We start from the raw sequence: 21,649 nt of genomic DNA, 5'->3' as shown, positions 1-21,649 counted from the left end.
TCTCCCTCCCTTCTTCTCTTTTGGTCATGCCTTTCCCTCATTCCCAGAGTCACTTCCTCTCTGCATGCTGAGTAAGTCCCTGTGTCTATCTAGTGTCCGACCAGACAAAATGAAGAGGTTATCTTGTTGAAAACAGACGCCCCCGGTACCGAGGGCAACGGGGCTCAGGGCGAAACCTCTGATTTCATTTTTTAATGTTCGCCATTTTAAGTCCAATAATCCGCCTATTTTGTCGCTCCGAGTCCCAGCGGGCGTCATCTTGATTATTGCACAATACCCGTGAGCTGCCTGCCATCTCTCTTCTTTTTCTGCAGAGTATGAAAAGTGCCGCTTTAATACACACGGTCTTTTTGTCCATTTTCTGGCCGACCCGAGATACATAGACATGCAGAGTATGTCTATGTATGTAATTGATGTTCCGTTCCAATCTACAGGCCTGTAAAGCATGGGTGTGCTTTTGGTGACAGGAATGTTGATTAATAGTCACTGTTTTTATCAATATTTTAATGTTTTGTTACTTGGAACTTGGTTGTATGGACAGAAATAGGGTCAACATTTACAACAGTAAATATTGCCAAAATATGGACATTCGCCTGGTATATTTTGAAAATATTGTATGATAACTGGTGTATTTTAGTTTATTTTCATGTAATTTACAGTTAGAATTGCATTATAGGTGTATTAAATGATTTTCAGTTGCATTATAAGCTTCCTTATGATGGTTTTGATGGTTTATTGCATTAAAATATAACTTTTTTTTTACCAGGCGAGGATGAAAATATCATATTTTTTCTGTATTACATCTCCATGTAGACTGTAATGGTAAAATAAATATGTTAATGTACAATGGATTTATATTCCTTAGATTCCGACCTTTCAAAGGAGACCAGAATTATGCATCTAGGCCTAATGGTTGAGGAATTATTCCTGATTCATTTTGGGTGTGTTATTTTAGATGTTTTTCTTGGAAAAGGGTGTCTGTTTTCAACAGGTTATAGGAGAGAGTAGGAAGCAGAGATTGGAAATGCCAAGAAAAGGAGTGTGGAAGGTTGCCATAGAAGAGATACAGGAGGGAGAGGAGTACAGCAGAGACCCCAATTTTTATTACCCTACTGCACCCCTCCTCCTCCTCTGTGTGGCAGAGCAGAATGTAGGTCTGCGCTTGCCTACAGCCATCAGCAACAATCAGTTCTGCCCCAGTTACTGACGCATCTCACAGACTAAACACACGCACGTACGTCACAACTCGCAGAGATGCACACACAGTTGTGCATAGAAACAGAAGCACTTACAATATGCTTGCAGAAATACACACAACAGTCTGAGAGGACAACGCACACGCTGGCATACAGAGGCATGATCTGCTCCTGCATGAACACTCCTGCATGCTGTATGCAAACATTTGATGATCATGTTTGCACACTTTACAGAGAGGGAGGATATAAATGTATACGCTTGATATTCCTAATTAAATAAAAAAAAATGTATCTGACGTTGTCAAACACCACGGTGGTCAAGCAGTTACTAAAGTAAAACAGGATGCACCACTTAGATAAGTTACAACATAACTCTAACTACAATATGTGTAAAACATAAAATGTCACAGAGTTATACTCACAAAAGGGAAAACAGTTGTTTTTCGTCCATACAGCATCATTTTTCATTATCAGCATGCAATTTTGCACCACAGTCATCCAGCAGAGACCTAACTTATTGTTATGATATTTCAATATCGATCTAGCTTACTGCGATGTGCTACGGTGCATCCAGAAACCAGCGTCGACTTTACACCCTTCTCTAAGGAGAAAACTTACACATAGCTGTTGCAACCCAGTGCTGGGTTTTTTGGGAGGGTCATTTGGGTGACTGCAAACACTGACATATCATCGCCTTTCAAGTTGATATGACAAATGTGGCAAATGTTTGTGTTGCAGTACTCGAGACCACCATCAAAAAGTGGTCTTAAGACCGGTCTTGGTCTTGATGGTCTTGGTCTCGTCTCGGACTCGACCGCATTCGTGCTCGGTCTTGTCTCGGTCTTGGACATTGAGGACTCGGGATTTTATTTCAAGACCAGTCAAGACCATAACTTTGGGAATATCAATAAATTGTTTTGCATTGTCTGATTTGTTAACATCCAAACTTTGATTGGATGGAAAACTTTTTGTTTCAAATGCAACCAATAACCGTTAACGACTGTCACTCCTAACCACGATGGTAAACATGGAGAAGGAGCGTTGAATAAAGATGCTTACATTGATTTCAGCTCTTAGTGTTTGTATGTGGGTGTTTTAATAGGTATGTGGATCTTTCAGATCAATTTGAGAAGTACCTATAATCTCGTTCCACATTTTATTGTGTGTCGTGTAATGTGGGTACTGGTCTTGGTCTTGACCCGGTCTCGCCCTCCCTCGGTCTTGATCTCGACTTGGTATCAGCCCCTAAAAGTCTTGGTCTTGTCTCAGTCTCGATAAACTCTGGTCTTGGTCTTGACTTGGTCTCGGTTTGGGCGGTCTTGACTACAACACTAGCAAATGTAATTATTCACTCTCCTTAAGTTCAGTTTTTGGTCTCTAACAACTCCTCTGGCTCTTTAGCTGCTAGATGCTCCACTATGTTCATCAGCTGTTTCCTAACTGTGTCTGTCTCCTGTTTGGTGCTGAGCAGGTAGCGTCCAGTGGATTTTTGTAGCTTTTCCTTTGAAAACAGCTGCCATCTAAAGCAATTTCAGCGTGGCTCCCGTCTAGGCCAACTTTCTTGCAATTAGCAATATTTGTAGCCAACATGTTGCCACTATGTTGGTCCCTGGCATTACCGTACATTTCGTAGTGCCTTGCTTTGACCTGGCTCTTGCTATCCCCTTGGGTTTCTGAGGATGAGTGGGGTATATTTCTTTTATTCCAACTCTGTGTATGTTGTAAAGTATGCCACTGAGGCCCTGTCTTTATTGGGGGGTCATGGCCAGTGTGTGTGTGTTGCCGTGGTGTGTGTATGCTTCACCTGTGCTGTCTTTAAGATATTCAACAGGTGTAACAGGTGTGGAGCACTATGGACTCAGTGCCCCTTGGGTTATATAAGCCTAAGTGATCAGTTTGGATTTCTCTCTCTCGCCTGCACGTTGTTTTGTTTGGCTTTTGGTTTTGTTTACATACTTCTACTACCACGCCTCATAACCTGGTTTACTTCCTCTGCTGGCATTTGTGTGTCATTTCAGGTAATTAATGACTACATTGGTTTGATAAGTTGGATTGACTGAAAATCACCTGTGCTTCATTGGAACAATTCTTGTTGGGGCCCGAGCATGAAACATGCGAGGACCCTATAGAAAATGAAGGAATTCTTTCTTCTTTTTTGCGACCTAAACATGCTCTACAACTCAAATGCACAAATTTCAAACGCTGCAAAAATGTACGTGTCATATGTTTTTGTACATGGGCATGGCAAAATGGCTCGCTAGTGCCCCCTAAAGAGCTGCCCCCGGGCCACGTTTCAAAGAAATGTAAAAAAATTGTGCAAGATGTATCATATTCAGACCTACAAAAAAGCCTCAAAGTCATAGCGCCACGTACTGGCAACAGTAAGTGACCCTTTAACCATGCTGCCCCCGCACAACATTTTACTAGATGCAAGAAAGTTTTGTGGCACATAGAGTGTATCACCCCAGGACACACAAAAAAGCCTCTTGGAGCCATATCATAAACCCAACAGGAAGTCAGACATTTTGAATTTAATGTTTTTTTAGGCTAATCACGCGTTCCAAATTTTTAACAAACTTAATCTGATCTACTTAAAATTTGATGAAGTGCTGTTTGTGAGGTTTTGTCAAAAGGGTGTATTAGCGCTGAAGATCAGTGGCTTGCCATGAAACAGGAAATTGATGTAACATCAGTCTACATGCTCACATCTGTATCAAAATATACCCATTTGTGTCCCGCACATCTTGATGCCAATTATCACCCTGTTGTTGTAGGGGAGAAGGAAAAGAAAATGTCTCACAGACTTTAATTTAATTGACTTTTGCCACAATGTACTGTATATTTTTCTGTGTACTTGTTTCCGTTGAGGCCTCAGGCATCTTCTGTAAAAACAGTGTGTTGGTTCAGTTATTGTCTTGGTGTAATTCTTCTCATGAGAGTACCCTGTAGGCACATAAACCGGCTATGCATACAGTAGATTCATGACACTAAATGTAACATGGACAACTCAGGGTGGTTTCTCATGGGGTTACAGTGCTTTTATTAATTCTCAAACCAGGAAATGAACACAGCATCGCGTCTAGGTCAGGTTTTGGACAGGGGCAATTGTTACATGTGGTTCTCCTTAAACTTTTGACCTTCCCCTTCACATTAAAGCAAAATACAGCACACTGTAAATGCACTTTATTGTGCCACAAATTTCTTTAAACTATGTGAAGGTGTAGCTGCATTAATGGCACCTAGGACATGCTGAAGACAGAAAAACATGGTGCACTCCCAATGAAGTTATCCAGGTTTCTGTTAATCGGTAACAAAAAAAAGGACAAATCCCATTTTCCAATAAAACTATTAATCTGTCAGACATGCGCCTTGTCCTCTTTTCTGAAACCAAACACAAATCCAACTTACTGTGTAGCATTGGTGCTCTAAAAACAAGAGCACCTTTGCTAATATGACACCCTCGTTCGCAAACTGTGACTAAAGGTCCTTGGTGTTGAAATAAATCATTGTGAAATGACTCATCATGATGCCCATCTGGGCTGCTGTCTAAAGGTCCCATGAGGTGGTCTCTGTTTTTGTGTCATAACATCCTGCTAACATGGCCGCACACACCTTCAGTTTGTTTTATATTCTGCAGAACACATATTTTATAACATCCAGTACAACAGGTGACCTGTGTTGTGTTATATAAAATTACTATGAATATGTATTTTTGTCTAATAAAAAGGTTGCCTCATTTATTTATTTATTTATTGAGTTCATGTGGTCCAATCTTTTTTATACATAACATGACATACATATTTGTAGAGGTAAATATGAATTTCCCATGACATCATGGTCCTGTTGTTCCTGGTCTACTGATATGTCTGATAGGTTGCTGAAGATTAGGTGACTATGTGATTTCATTGAATGTTCTGAAGTCTTTTCTAGTCATAATACTGTATATACATGTTGTTTAATGAAATAAAGACATTTATTTTATTATTTAACCAGCTTTGTCCCATTGATGTCTTTTATAAAGGAGAATAGCAGCAACACAAGGTTTCAACAATAAAATAACATAAAATCCCATACATGTAGAATTGGGTAACATATCCATGAATCCATCAGCTCTCTGTATTTGCTTTATCCATTACAGGAGTCACAAATAACCATGATTATTCAACCAAAAATAATGACCACAAATTTGAAGAAAACAATGAACAACGTTTTGTATTTTTACATAACCCTAAGCAGGCTTCAACTTATACTGTATAATGATGAGTCCAATGACGGGGGTGAAGGGGGGTTATTGAATGACTGATAATGTATATTTTTCAGAGAAAACATCAGCGGTAAGGTAGCAGAGAACCTGTGGAAAGGTAGAACAACAGCAACATCACAACACCTATGAAGTAGCCCGGAACATCCACCGAGGGATTAATTGCAATCTGAAAGCTGCTAAACACTTTTACAAAGGTGTGAAATGAAATGACTAGTTGGTGACTCTGAAATTGCCTGTGGGTGTGAATGTGAGCGTGAATGGTTTTCTTTTAGCCGTGTGACTGACTGACAACCTGTTCAGCGGAAATACCGCTGAAGGAGAAGTGGTTGAGCTAATGGATGGATGGATGGACAAAAAAGAAAAGAAGAAAAGATTGTAAAGATTCTTGAATTTTCTTGAATCTTGATGCTGACGGTGAGGCTAAGTAAGCATGTGAGGGGGGAGGAGGGGACGTTAAGATCAGGAGGACAAACAGAAGAGAGGATCTGCTCTCATTAAATTTTCACTTTCATTTAAAGTAAATTATTTAAAAGCCATGTTGCACTGCGTCTGTGATACAGCATGGGTCCTCATATTCATAAGACACTCAAACATCAACAAAGGGACACACACCAATAAGCCCAATCCTAGTAGCAAATATATACATAATATTCAGAAATTCAGAATATAGCATGTGCACTAACACTACTGTGCACACACACACACATGCACTGTCCCACGGGAGCTGATTAGGGTAAGATTTGTCAGGCAACATGCCCCCCCCCAACCCACCCACCACACCACACCACACCACTGACACCACTGACAGCTCTTTTTATTTTGATGACACACTGAGCACAGACCTTCCTCCTTGCACTTGGTTATAATCGTCATATTCTTTTGTAAATGTATTCAGTTTGTTGAATAACCCATGAACCGTACTGGAAAAAGAGTCACACCTATCACAAAAAACAGTCGTATGTACATGGAAATTTCATTGCAGAAAGAATGTGCCACATTAGCTCGATAATATTCCATTCACTAGTTTGTGTTCTGATCAGCATCCACACTTGAAATGCATATTTACACTTTCTTCATTGGAATCTGCAAATTCCAGAAAGTAGACTTTGGTCTATACCCAAGGGGGGAAAGTAGGGTTTATCCTGATTTCCTTCTATTGTTCAAATTTATAACTACATTACAGTGTAATACAGATTTTTGCACATTTCACTTCATCCATACATCCTTGAAGTAATTCACTAAACCTAAAGCACTAATTTCACAAGTGCACACAGCATTCACTCACAGAAAAGACTTTTTTCATTACAGACATTTTGAGGTAAAGCCCATGAGTAATATATTAAATAACAACTGCAGATTAGCCAGTTCCAGGGCCTTAGTATAAAGCATAGGGAATCCAGACACTTACAAAATGGCAAGAAAAGGGTAAATACAGTGTAGTGTATTTTATATACTATACAATGACTTTGTACTGTCCTGTGGTTCATAAGGAGTAAAGATGCAATGTAAACATCTATAGGAATCCCAAAATGTCAAACAGGTTACCAAAAGTGTTCAATAAATGAGGTCCTTGAGAGCAGGCTGCTGCATTTTTTCCACATATTTCATAAAGTAGAAAAACATACAAACAGCACAAAACATCTCCTTTGTCTCAGACACACAGTGAAGAAGTGATGTCTGCTGCTTGGCCCAGATACATCATACTGTCTGGATACAGCATAGAAGGCATCTGATCAAAGAGTATAGAAGAGAGGACTGGAAAGAGAGAAACAGAATACTGATTGTAGAGACACAGACAGAGAAAACTGGTAGAAAACAAAAACAGGGGGAATCGCAGAGGGACATAGGAAAGAGACATGTTTGAAACACCAGTAATAGAAAGACAAAAAGAAAAGGATGGAATGATGTTAAAGGAGGCTGGGGAGGAGCTCTTCTGCAGGGAACCAGTAGATCTGGAGAAGAACCAAATCAAGGCTAAGTTCCTTTTTTCTTTCTTCCAGAAAAGAAATTAGTATGTCCCCTTAACATTACTGAAATATACTGTTTGTCTTGAATTTCAGAATGAGTGTGTTTGGTGCTCATTAGATGAACAATGCAATGGTCGACTGCCTAACTTGGCGCAAAAAGCCACAAGTAATGAGACAGGAATTTATCCCCACTCACAATATTATAGCCAGTAGTGCAGAGGAAATACCCCAAAATCAACTGTTCACATTTCAACCCATTCCAAAAGTTGAAATGAAAATAAACAGATTTCTCTTCACCTCTATAAGTATTTTTTCTCTTGCCTGCTGCTTGTTTTTGGCAAGTTTGGCCCAAGAATTCCTCATTTAACTACTGGTTCCCAGCTACTTGATGTTGGACACATACAGATCATCCAAGTAGTCTTTCATGTAAAATATCTCAGTATTATCCTGGACTCCACCCTGAAAAAAGCACTGCAAATTACCCAAAACAACAACAAGTCTATTTTCAGATACAACTACAGCAACAGAGCTAAAGTATAAATGAATGCAATGATGACAAGCTGGACTCAAGGAGGGTTCAATAGTGCAACATTCTTGGCAAATATGATATCTTTAGTTGGGAAAATCTGATAAAATACACAAGTGACACAAGTTCCTCCACCAGCACCCGATGTTTAAGATCCTAAAAGACAAAGCACCTTCACTTCTTAATACTTTCATTAAGCAGTAAAAATAAAACAACAGATCTACAAGTTTTGCTCTGAGAGGGTTACTGTGTAACCTCAAAGGCCCAGCTCCTTTAGCCAATCATGCTTTTTGGTAATAGCTTTGCAAATGTGAGTAACCCTACCATCTGCAATAAGAAACTGTGCCACCTAGCGTACCTTCACACATCTCAAGGACTGGCTTTTGAAAAGTCAGACATGAACACAGTTAATCTACAGAACACACTAATCCACTAATTCTGTTTTTATTGTTGTTACTGGCTAGCATGCTGCTAACTTGTCCATTGTCATTTGCTCATTGATACATGGTCCCACTGCTAGTTGGTATTTACAGTTTGGTATGATCTGTATCTGTGTACAACTCTGGCTTATGTGTTAGGTGTATGATATTATCATTATATCAAATGTTGGGCAGGTGGAGGTGATGGTATGTACTTGTACTTAATGTATTTAATGACTTTTGTCCACTCAACCTGTACAGCAACTAAAACATTACATTTTAAGCCATTGCCTTTGTATTTCACAGCTGAGTGCTACCCTCTAGGGGTTAATTTATGTACATGCACCTAGAAACACAGGACCCCTTATATCACAAAGGCTACAGATTTTACTACAGATCCAAGAACCTTCTTCCCCCCAAGGTGTATCAATGACTACAGCATTCAATTTGGCAGGAAATAATGAATGTCAAGAATGTAACTGCCCACTACTGCATCCACCCGTGACAACAGTAGAGAGTAGAGTACTGTGATGTCTTTCATTCCATTAAGGTTTCACAGGAGACAGTCCATCCTCCACTAGAACAATATGCAACAGTCTGTTCACAAGGGCCACATCTTTTTTTTGTGCTCTCTGGTCAGGTTAAAGGTACTTTAGGGTTCTGGATCATAACTGTACTTGATGAGATGGTAATTGACGGAAACATGCATTTATGTGAATGTATTGGAGATTAGATCCACTGATTTTTAGTTGCTTGCACAGAAACAATTGTTTAACCACTACTCAGTACTGGTTGTGCATGTAATACCCTCACGCTATTTTTAGTCTGAAATTAAATTATTATTTTTATCAGCTAGGTTCTTAGTATTAAAGGGTGTTAAAGGGTTTTGCTATTAAAATGGCATACTACTAATTTCAGAGATGTATGTTGTAGAAATAAGACACACCAATACATGTAGTTGATTTCTGGCCAGGGAATTTCATTGCTCAGCTTTTTAAAGCATTAGAATTCAATTTAGTTGTCTAAGAAAAAGTTGGCTATTAGTGTCTTTACAAAATTATCATTGTTTCATCGTGATGTAACAACCTGTTATAAAAAGCTAGGGTGCCAAAGGCCAGTGCTTGGACAGCAAAGGAGATAATAACGACAGGAGTTTCATAACACTGCCAGTTCCCTGCTTACTCAGACTACACCATTCAACCACGGGCTACTTTATCAGGTGCTGGTGGCTCCAGTTAGTATTGCCCAGTCAGAGGCCAGTTCCCGTCCCATGCCCGCCCTCGCATGGATGTCATTGGTTACATTTTAATACGTAGTGGCGACATGGGCGGAGTCTGTGGCGCTACTGTGAGGTCTCCAGCGGATAACAGCACCTGGGCCAGGAAGAAAGGAGAGACGAGCTGCCTGCCTCCATCTCTGTCTGACCGTACAATTATCTACGGGTGAGTGAGCTACGGTGTAATTGTGCCTCTGTAACGGGATTATAATCTGGTATGACGTCTGTTACATCATATGACCTGCTTTTGAAGATACAGCGTTCAACAAAGCATATTGGCACAGTTATTCGAGGCAGTTCAATTTAGCATCAGAAAAAGAGGCGCGTGCGCAAGGAAAGTGCTGAAATCTAAAGATTTATTAAAAAAGCCTTACATGTTTTGATTTTTGTTAACGTTATGCAACGGTGGGTTGCTCCTTTTCCTCGTCACACATCTGTGGGACAAACTGATGAAACATGCTAAACAGGAGGTGCTGTAACAGAGAGGCACGCGAGTCCTTTCATCTTTATTCCAACGCATAAACATCATAACGTTACCTTACATTGCAGTTCTGTTGTTGGTGGAACTTTAGATGTACTGTGATCACTGGAAAGCCAGCCGTGCTGTCAGTACCTTTGCCCCAGAAGAGTGTGTGTGTGTGCGTGTGTGTGTGTGTGTGCGCGCGTGTGTGTATGAGAGAGAACTACACTTTTTATTTTAGTTGAATACATATGTGTACACCCAGATCCTGCTGTACAAGCTAGCTTTATCAAGCTCACCTCCACTCAAGACTCAAGGCATGCACTTTAATACCTCCGATTACCTCATGATCTGTTTTGAAATGTTTGGCATGTGGAACTAAACTACTATGTGTTGACCTTTCATGACACTTTAACTTTGGAGCACACAAAGACACAGTGAATTTGTGAAACTAAGAGGAAGATGGCGTTTCTTTTTCCATTGGTGCCATTGCCAATTGCTTGTACATTTGGTGCATGCCACTGTATGTTGCACTGTCTTAATTAAAACGGCTGTAGTGGAGAAAATACAGCATGCTTCTGCGAACTGATCTTAACTTGATCCTTCATCAGAAATTAACAGTGCAGTGGCCATGGAGGCAACACGGAGACGAACCCAGCACAGTCACAATGGGAAGACATCTGAACAGAGGGAGCAGACAGCACAGTGGGGGAGAGCATGGTGAGTTTATATTATGTCAAAGTCCATTTTGTCATCTTATATACTTATACACCAAAAGTTCCACCACAAGCTTATTACACAGCCTTGGAACTGACAATTGAGACAGAGGGGAAAAAAAACTTGTTAAAATGTAAATTTAGATTGAAGGAATTAACTTTTGATGACCGCAAATAAAGCTCTGATACAGTATTTGTTAACAAATTAATGTAATTTAGTTATAGACTCAGAAGACTCAACCCAATACCAGCTTGTCCTTTGGGTTTATGGCATACTAGTAGCCAGATCATCATACTTCTGCATCTGTTTATCTTCCCAAGGGGAAAAATAAAAACCCTCAAATAACCTGGTTGCACACCCTCTTATAACTGGGGATGCGGCTGTGTTCAGAATTAACCAATCACATTCAAACTCAGGTTAATTAGAAGTCATTACACACCTGCCATCATTTGAAGTGACTCTGATTAATCATAAATAAAGTTCAGCTGTTTCTTCAGCTGTAACTGGGGCCTTAGTCGGGGTGGAGGGAATTATGAACAGTTCCAAATACCAGGCAATTTTGGCACAAAACCTTCAGGCATCAGTTAGAAAGATGAAGAGGAAGTTCACCTTTCAGCATGACAACGACCCAAAGCACACATCCAAATCCACAAAAGCATGGCTTCACCAGAAGAAGATTAATGTTTTGGAACGGCCCAGCCAGAGCCCAGACCTGAATCCAATTGAACATCTGTGGGGTGATCTGAAGAGGGCTGTGCACAGGCGATATCGCTTTTGCAAAGAAGAGTGGGCAAATATTGTCAAGATGTGCCATGCTAATAGCTAATAGACTCCTACCAAAAAGACTGACTGCTGTAATAAAATCAAAAGGTGCTTCAACAAAGTATTAGTCTAAGGGTGTGCACACTTATGCAACCAGGTTATCTGAGGGTTTTTATTTTTCATTTTTCCCCCTCAAAGATTTCAATTTGTTTTTCAATTGAATTGTTCACATTATAGGTCACATTAAAGGTGGAAAAAGTTCTGACATGATATCTTTGTCTCATTATTTTATCATAAGAACCTGGCATTTTAACAGGGGTGTGTAGATTTTTTCTATCCACATATCGTCATATCGCACAGCCCTAATATACACACTGAAATAATTTCACCGAGTTCTAAATTAACAAAATGTGACGGAGTACCATCACTACTGTTGAGAATGCACTAGGACCGCTATACCAATGAGCCTGGCTCCTTGGCGCTGCGGTCAAAGTTGCATGGTTATTACCCTGTAGTCCCGCGTTCGAATCCGGGTAGGGTGACTGCTCTCGCCTTTTAGCAGCAGTTTTTGATTGCATAAACATTAAAATAAAAAAATAACAACCAGTACCTTGGATATGAAAACCATATCAAATGTGCAATGACTCCATGCACAGTTTACATTTATACGAATGAGTCTAAAGAAGACAGTAACTGCAATGAGCCCAATTGACATGAATACAGAGGAGTCTTGTTGGAGTCTGTAGTGTTTCTTCTGTTAGATCACTTTTACTTTTACAATTCAGTTGAATGTTGGTTGTGTGACTAAACTATGTACCATGTTATCATGTGCAGTGGGCAAATAGAGTCAGCAGACACATGACACATACAGCTGCAGAACAACATCTAGTGTTTTTTAAGAGTGGGTAACGCTGAGAGCTTGAGTTTACAAGCTATTAGCGAGTTAGACGGACAAACCGTGACGTGTTCCTCTACCCTGGAGTCCCCACATCGTGCACTGAGGTAAAAGTTAACTTGCCCTGCATTCGCTACGATGTGATTTTCTTAGCTCAGCACTCTTATAAAAACATAAAATGACCACAATTCAGAAAGGCTGGAAAATCTCCCGAGCGCTGTCAGTGCCATCTGCTGTGTTTTAGTTGACTCAACACAAACCCACGTTGCATGCTGCGCCTGTGTCAACCTTTGCTAACTTTGGTTGATGCAGTATTTACAGTGACTTTTTTAAAAGTGCAGTACAATTAAAATTTGTAACGGCAATACAGACTTGTCAGGTCAGGAATTTGACTGTGTTTTATCATTAAACCGGTAACCGTTCATCCCTATCTGTATGTATATCTGATTCATTTTCAGGGAAGTGGACTGGTTCTCCCTGATCAGCGTGATTGGCCTCCTTTGCTTTGCCCCTTTCATTGTCTTCTACTTTGTGATGGCCTGCGATCAGTACCAGTGCTCCATCAGCCAGCCTCTGTTTGATTTGTGCAGAGGAGAGGCCACGCTGCTCTCCATCTGGGCTCGGGCACCCTCCTTCACCTGGTCAGCTGCCACGATATATGCCATCTGGGTGGTCTTCCAGGTAAGAAAAAGAAGAGTAAGGCGGAAGAGTTTGGGAGGTGTGACTCACAGAAACCCGTCCATTGTCTTCAGCGCTTGCCAAACATCGTGGCAAATGTCAGCAAGTTAAAACAGGTTGTGTTGTGCCTTAGGGGTTCCTGTACATGTGTGTTCCTGATGTCACTCATAAGTTTATTCCTGGCTATGTTGGTGGAGTGCAGGACGGAGCACTGACCCCTGCTGGTAATTAAAACTCATTTCCACGCTCATCAGTCCACAGTACACAAGTGAGAGGTCCAGTATTACACCAATCTGACTCAATGCTTTTGGAGACAGTGCTAGCAAATAGTAGCAACTTGTAACAAAAGATTTATTCTTATTTACACTTATATGGCATTCATTATCAAACCAGTGTGCAGCTACTATCTCTCTGTGTTGTCTCCCCATTCACTGCTGTAGGCCTGATTAACAAGTATGAGATCAACGGGCTGCAGGCTTGGTTGATCACCCATGCTCTGTGGTTTGCCAATGCCCACTATTTCCACTGGTTTTCTCCCACCATCATCTTCGACAACTGGATCCCCCTGATGTGGTGTGCTAACATACTGGGATATGCTGTGGCCACCTTTGCTTTCATAAAGGCCTACTTTTTCCCCACAAACTCCGAAGACTGGTGAGTACTGAGTGGATAACAAGTCGTTTAAGCAGATTTCTACAGCTGAAAAGTTTTTCATATCTGCACAGTGCTTATAATATCTAAAAGCTAAACTTGTCGTGTACTCCGCATTAGTGTACAACTGTATCGACTTGTTTTCTTCCACCTTTTTTTGTGATACTACAGCAAGTTCACAGGGAACATCTTCTACAACTACATGATGGGCATCGAGTTCAACCCACGCATCGGCAAGTGGTTTGACTTCAAGCTATTCTTCAATGGCCGGCCCGGCATTGTAGCCTGGACTCTTATCAATCTGTCCTACATGGCCAAGCAGCAGGACCTGTACGGACATGTCACCAACTCCATGATCCTGGTCAACGTACTGCAGGTAAGGTAGAGTAAGGATTGATTTTAAACCAATATCTATGGAAGAACTGGGCAAATCTGTGTACTGATCCTGTGGAAGCAGAAGTGCTGCAAAATGGAAACAAAAAGGGATAGTAGAAACTGTTATATGAGTTAGATGAGCGTTTTCTTTACTTCTCATTCTGGCTTGGATATTGAAATTTGCAGTAGGCTTGTTCCGATTGCCGATCGGATCGGCTATTGACAATTGAAGGGATGATCAGCGATTGGTTTTTCATGCGACGATATTAAGGCCATTTTAACTAACTCACTATCAGAACTAAGATGCCTTAATAAGTCTCTAGAATCTTCCCCACACTGCAGTGCTTCCCATTCACTTATTTTTTTATTTACACTATATTCGATCTGCACCTCCGCTTGCTCACTCCCTCTTAAGTTAACTCCGAGAAGTTAGTCTATCTATTTTCTTAACATAGTACTGACAAAAAATCTGTCATCTTCTGTTTTAGTCATTTTGCATTTGCCAAAGAAAATAAGTCCATAGTCCATTGTCAGGTTTTAGGAAAATTGGATTGTTTGTGTTTTCTTGTAGGCCATTTATGTGTTGGATTTCTTCTGGAATGAAGCGTGGTACCTGAAGACCATTGATATCTGCCATGACCACTTTGGATGGTACCTGGGCTGGGGAGACTGTGTCTGGCTGCCGTACCTCTACACACTGCAGGTAACAAACATATGCATGCTTACACACACATATTCACACACAGACACACTGTAGTAATTAGGCTGTAAATATGAAATCATATCCTTAGTGGTCCTATGAATGCCTTTCCGATATCAGGAAAAAATATTATTATAGCTGTGTGGATTTAAAAAAAAGTAATATCCCAGTGCAAAACGTCTGTGCTATTTTATGTTGAAGTTAAATGACCGGTGTCCACATGTCTCCCTCCATCAAATACTTGTCAACCGCATAAGGATTGTTGTAAATTTTTCTATCCATTAGTTTTCAAATTTCAATATCTGAATGAAACTTAAAAAAAGAATAGAATGTATAACTCTAGCATGGGCAAATAATAGATATGGAGCTACAATAAATAAATAAAAATAAATAAATAATGTGTTTTGGCTCTTTAGGGTCTGTACCTAGTGTACCACCCAGTCCAGCTCTCAGACGCCCACGCCCTGGCCGTACTGTTGCTCGGCCTTGTTGGATATTACATCTTCCGCTCCACCAACCACCAGAAGGATTTGTTTCGGCGCACCGAGGGCTCCTGCTCCATCTGGGGCCGTAAGCCAACATACATTGAGTGCTCGTACCGCTCCGCTGATGGTGGCGTCCACCGCAGTAAGCTCCTGACCTCGGGTTTCTGGGGAGTGGCCCGACACTTCAACTACACCGGTGACCTGATGGGTTCACTGGCATACTGCGCCGCCTGTGGCTTCGGCCACATACTCCCGTACTTCTACATTGTTTACATAACCATCCTGCTCGTCCACCGCTGTGTGCGCGATGAGCACCGCTGCAGCAGCAAGTACGGCAAGGACTGGAAACGCTACACAGATGCGGTGCCTTACCGGCTAATTCCTGGGGTGTTTTAGTGAGGGGGAGAGGTCAGGGAGGGGCTAAGATTAAGCTAGAAATTGGAATGGGTTAGCAAAACAAACATTAAGTGTGTGTGTGTGTGTGTGTGACCGCATATGCATGTGTGTGTTTTATACGTATCAAGAATACACCACACTGATGAACATTTTAACACCACATTACATACATTCTGTAATTTGTATCTATTTCTTCAACGTGCTTAAACTGCTGTACATGCAGGTACAGATGGTTTATTGCTGTAACTACTAAAGGCAGTTTCATACACCAGTCTGCTGCTTTCGTTATGCTGTGACCATTCAACACATTCAACCACATGTTTTAACACAGTACAATATATTTTGGAGCCAATAAGCGCAAGAACAGTGTTAACCAGCTCAAGCCAAACTATCAGGGACAGGAACAGAGTCGATTCTGTAGTGGAGTGACGTCAACTATTCAACACAATGCTGTGACACTCCCATAACACACGTACGGGTTATACGGTAACTTGATCAATTTGTCAGTTAAAAAAAAATCAATGACAAGTTTTTTCGTTTGATAGTAATCAAACTGACAAAAAAGTTATCAAAAAAAAGACCAAAACATGGCAGAGCATTTGATGTTATCAGTTATATATCATTTTAAATGTAACTCCTACTAAAGTTTTTTTTTTTAATCTATTGCTCAGAAAAGTAAGCAATGTAATGTCACTTGGCTCTCAGGTAGTGGCTTTTCATTATTTTGGCATTTTTAAACTAAATGAGTAATGTATGAATACATTTTTATTAATCCACATTGACTGTAATAATTTGTTGCTGCCCTACTGACTTTAACACCAACAAAAAGCTCTGTCTGTTCTTTCTGAAGTTCACTAAGCCATTCTGAAACTACAATTATAATTTAGTTATATCATTGTATTTGCTTTGTGTTAAATCAACATGTTAAGTTGATCACGGTCTAGCCAAGTTTAAGTTCTATGCTGACAGAGGTTTTCTATTTCCAACAATTACAGTTATTTTGTGTTCATTCTCATACCAGCACTGCCTTTCTTATAGCTATAGATAGGGTAACAAAATAAACTTTTTTTCTATCTGCCTACAGTGTGTGTTTTGTGTAGAAATTTTCGCTCACTCATTCTTGCATTTTCTATTCTCGGGATATTCTTAATTTTGATAACAAGTCAGAGTGGTCAAAAAGAGATTTTGCTCTGTACCAGTGAAATACTTCAAGACAGAGGTCCTTTAATTAATCTGCCCAGATGACCTTTAAAAGCCTAGATATACTGTGAATTTGAAGGTCAAAGCTAATACAAACTATAAATAGTATAGCATAGTAATAAAAGGTAACAAACACCAGCTCACACCACTGTGCTGTGTGGTGTCATTCTTAATGCTCAACACTGGGGGGCAGCAGATGACAGCTAATCCCAGTGGTCAGATAAATATTAAGAGAGTTGCATTTGTACATCTCTCCACACATGGAATGGGTTTACCTTAAAGCATAAATTCCACACAATCACTCAAGTGAGATCCCGCAAGCAGTCATGTATCATTAACACACTTTAAAGAGGACAACAAACAAAACAGACGTGTAGCTCCCCTCACTGTTTATTTAAAGCTTTATCCTAAAGGGTTTTTGTCACTTGGCAAATCCAGACACAGGCTGCTGCATTATCCTCTTAATGCTTTTTTAAAAAAATGTAGAACCACTGTATTATCGTCATCTTGCGGTTGCAGTAGTCATACTAATCTGTACAAATAGAATCCACAAAGAATCACATACACTGAATAACATACCAGAATGAAAACATACATTTCTGCTTATGAAAATGATGTGATATGATCAAAAGCTTCAGAACAACTTCTAAATTGACCTTGCGTTGAGATTGTTTTCTTGTCTGTTTCCAAAGTCACGAATGAACTTTTAACCTGAGTATTTAAGCCAACGTGGATGAGAAGTACATGATGTGCTCAGGGAAAAAATGAGAAATTGGAAGATCTTAATTCCACGCTATCTGAGCAAACTCCATCTCCTGATGAAGATCAAGTGATACGACTACTTTGAGAACACATCCTAAATACATATTTAAGGTGAAGACGTTGCCGTTTATAATTTGACAACTTGTTCTCAAGTGTGTAAGTAACCCCTTGGACCTTGCATCCTGTTGTGCCATGTAAGCACTGGCCTGCTTCCTGAACGCCACCATCAGCAGGTCTCCCACCAGTGTAATGATACAAGTTATGATGTAAATCAGTTATCATAATGGAAGACTCATTGATTTCCGTTGCCTTTGTTCAAAGCTAATGCAATAATCACCAGATTCATCACACGGCATTACGGGAAGCTAAATTACTGTTAATTCTTTTTTCAGGTTAAGTGATTCTCAAATTATCCCTGAAGGTGAGGAAGTGTTGCGTGATATTGAAGGGGCTGTACTTTGTGATGGCCGGGTTCACTCATAACCGATTCGACAAATAGCACTCTGTGAAAGAAATGGGAATCTGAAGAAAGGGGTGATCTTTTTGTGATGACACTAAAAGCCAGACATATGAATTTGTGAGTGGGGATCATGCACCCATTCATCTAAATGTCCAGTGTACACAATAACCATATTGTGGAAGCCCCTTTTTGTAGCTGCTCATTCATCAGCGATGAAGGGGCAAGTGGGGGTCAGTGAAAAGAGAAATAGCCATAGCAGAGTGGGCAGTTTGAGTGAGTGGATGAGAGGCAAAGAGAGTGAAACACAGAAGGGGAGTAGTAGAATACAATGTACAGAAAGCACAATGGTACACTTGGAGTTAGTGCTTGGATTGATTTCCCGAGAGGCCAAATTAGTTTTTATAGGAAGTTTGTGGGGCAAGAGACTTGTGGGTGAGCGTCGTAATCCGGGAGGAAAGGGGCACCTCAGAGGCAAGAAAGTACATGATTTGTCAGCAAACTGCGAGCACTGACAGTTTACATGTACCATAAAGTACAGCAGACCTCTAAAGAACATTCCAGGCCGCAGTAGGCTTAATAATCACACTGTGGTGGGTGAGGTTAGATAGACTGGCTGCTTGTGGTAGGTGGCAAAGGAGCAATTCTTGCCGTCATAATGTTTCTTGTGGTTGGGTTTGATGGGTACATTTATTGCAGTGTATTGTTGTGTCTTTCTTTAATTTCTTCTACTACAACAGGCTAGTAACAAAAGGAGTCACTCATGTCTTTGTTTTGTCTTTGGTAAAGGCTGAAACTCTCTGATGGATTGCCTTATATGCACAGATATGCATGCGTCCCAGAACAAATATCTTACTGTCTATGGTGATTCCCTGACTTTTGCTTGAGCGCAAGCACATTGACTGTGGTTTGGAGTGAGATTTATACATTGGCATATTAGGGCCATTGTAGTTTGTTTTTTTTAATTACGGAGTGGGGGGAGAAGGGTAATGTTGTGATACAAAACTAGGAATTCTAGTGAATTTACCACTTCTAAATTGCTCAACTTTAATCTCTGAGTTTTCTGAGTCTGAGTTTTTCCCCCTGCATCCTCATTGTACATCTGTCTGACAACAAAAGCAGTCACTCAAGTCTTCTAATCTTCCACTGATCTTCCTTCCTTCCTTCCTTTTCTTCTCTGGCCTCTCACTAATGGACTGATGAAACAGCCAGACTGACCATCAGGCTGAGCAAAAAGAGCCCCAGTAGTTTGCTGCTGAAGGTCAGGGCATGTGGTTAACACCGATTAGCTTGAATAGACAACCCCCAAAGATGTCGGCTGTGGAAGTTTTTGTCAGATATCTGTTCCCCTTCAACTTAGCAACAACTTGAACTTTGTGACTCCAGACCAGAATCATCTGTCTTTAGCTTGAAGCCTGACAACACGTCCCACCTAAACTCTAAAAAGTCTTCCTCTGTTGTGCTCTACCAGACATATTGAAACAGGTCTTAGATTGAGAAGAGGGGTCCGCCAAAATAAGCTGACAGAATCCTACGCCTACCTTTTAGGCTTGACTCCTTGTAAGTCACACAGAGAGTTGAATTAAAAAAGGATTAGGAGCAGAGAAAGAATTAGAGGGATTAAAAAGGATTCCCAGGCCATGCCGCAAATCCATAGCTGATGTGGTAAAAATGATTGGTTGTAGATTCTACAACTCATATTAACAAGGCTTTGGGAGGCATGGAGGCAGACTCTTCACACATCAGTAGACACACCAGCAGGAGCTCAGGCACCAGATTGCCCATATTTTACATGTTTGGAGGGCCTGATTTCCTTCTACCTATTTTTCCTGTGTTGATAGTCAGACTCCGCTTGAGAACAGCTTGAATCCTGCACCGCTAACACTGAGCCAAATTGAGCTTGGCAGAACTGCAGGGGAGCTGCTGTGCTTGTAGTTACACTTACACTTTTTACCGGATTATAAATGATGCTGATAGAATAGCAACATTGAATTTTACTCCCGAAAACACAACCGGAGGACAGAATGAGTTATTTGCTTCTGCCATGCTCACACACACACACACACACACACACACCATGAACTGTAAAAAACATAAGCATGATACTCATGAGCACAATCTTGAGCATTATATAGCACATATACAAGCAACAGGTGGGTAGTGTCCAGGAGGAGATTTGTTTGACTCTTGTTTGGTTGCTTTGGAGATAGGCAAACATGCGCTTGTGGGTGTGTGTGTGGCAGAATTTCCCGGTTGACAGCCAGTTGTCCAGAGGGTAGGGAGTAGGGTAGTCCAATGGTAAAGCTGCCAAACTGGACAGAGCCTCTACACCAAGGACGCTCTCTGACAAGATTTTCCCAGCCTCACCGGACCTCGCCCTACTCCACAATTTGGGATATAAGCTCGCATGGCATTCATTAACAATGACAGCCGCTGACATTAATTTGGGGGTCAGACTTCAGGTCTCTTGCAGGTTCCAGTTATTCAGGATTCTCAAGCCTACTTGCTATTTTAAGCAGAATCGGAGAGATGTCTTTCCCCACATCATGGCATGAAAGTTTGACTCTTGTCACTTCAGCTGATATACAAATGAAAGTACAACGAATGCTTTTGCTTTCCCTTCTTGCATGGCACATATGCAGTTTAAAAATGTTTATGGCTTGTTTTTTTTTAAAACAATGAGCCCTAGGATTCAGATAGAGCTACACAAAAGCAGCTTCTCATTTCTAGATGGCAACTGTGGATTTCTATGCCGGCACATTGTATCAGCTATAGCTAGCTTGCTAATTAAGCTAACATGAGCTGGTTGAAAACTCCTTAGTACATGGGGTACGTGCTCTACTGACCTAAAATTTTTGACTTTTTGTAGCTGTAGTCTATGCCCCAGGGGTACTTCAGCATCCCCCCAGCTGATTATTCATGCTGAAGAGAACACATGGAAAGAAAGAAACAACATCGTTGACATAAAATATCAGTTTAGAGCTACTTTATCGTTATTTCGTCCTACATAACCCTGTTTAGCTGCTTAGCACTACATACTTGTTTACAGAATGTTTTAAGTATGTTTTAATGTTACACGGATTAAGATGACAACTACTGTAACCAAATTTGTCTGAGGTTCCTCACAATTAAGAAAACAAGACAGAGCGACTAACGACCTACAGTTAGCAAAAAACACCCTCCTCAGTGTTGATTTGCAGAGATGTTTGCGTGAAGAGGCATCATTAGCTTAACTCAGAAAGGCTTCACATCAGCAAGAAACTCAGACATTTTTATAGTTTGTGTGCTACTTTCTAGCAGAGTCATCACATTAACATACTTCAGCCTCTTAAATTGCTTATCAGTTTGGAGCGAGGAGTATCAAGTGGATTAAATGAAGAATAACACCAAAACTAACAAACCATTTCTATGGGAGCCCGAGGTCAAAATGGAGAAGATAGCTGCGGCTTGAGACACACTTCCC

General features: G+C 40.6%; 1 protein-coding gene across 1 annotated transcript; it reads left to right on the top strand.

Annotated features, from left to right (window-relative positions):
- The first annotated feature begins 9,733 nt into the window (after window positions 1-9,733).
- dhcr7 (7-dehydrocholesterol reductase) lies at window positions 9,734-16,846 on the top strand. The gene is made up of 8 exons (XM_046033629.1): window positions 9,734-9,814; window positions 10,720-10,828; window positions 12,941-13,163; window positions 13,294-13,384; window positions 13,601-13,814; window positions 13,983-14,187; window positions 14,758-14,889; window positions 15,303-16,846. Exons 2-8 carry the CDS (start codon window positions 10,740-10,742, stop codon window positions 15,765-15,767), a joined length of 1,419 nt encoding a protein of 472 aa, XP_045889585.1. The 5' UTR covers window positions 9,734-9,814; window positions 10,720-10,739; the 3' UTR covers window positions 15,768-16,846.
- Window positions 16,847-21,649: the final 4,803 nt, after the last annotated feature.

The sequence above is a fragment of the Micropterus dolomieu genome, linkage group LG20 (genome assembly GCF_021292245.1).
Source record: "Micropterus dolomieu isolate WLL.071019.BEF.003 ecotype Adirondacks linkage group LG20, ASM2129224v1, whole genome shotgun sequence".
NCBI classification, from domain to species: Eukaryota; Metazoa; Chordata; class Actinopteri; order Centrarchiformes; family Centrarchidae; genus Micropterus; species Micropterus dolomieu.
The sequence above is the reverse complement of the archived record's forward strand: the minus strand, read 5'-3'. Positions and strand labels throughout refer to the sequence as shown.

Excerpts from the sequence above, each read along its gene's own strand:
- dhcr7 (XM_046033629.1), top strand. The coding sequence starts at position 10,740 with ATGGAGGCAACACGGAGACGAACCCAGCACAGTCACAATGGGAAGACA. Across the intron at positions 13,164-13,293 it reads CCATCTGGGTGGTCTTCCAG|GGGTTCCTGTACATGTGTGT; the intron begins GTAAGAAAAAGA and ends GTTGTGCCTTAG. Across the intron at positions 13,385-13,600 it reads CGGAGCACTGACCCCTGCTG|GCCTGATTAACAAGTATGAG; the intron begins GTAATTAAAACT and ends TCACTGCTGTAG.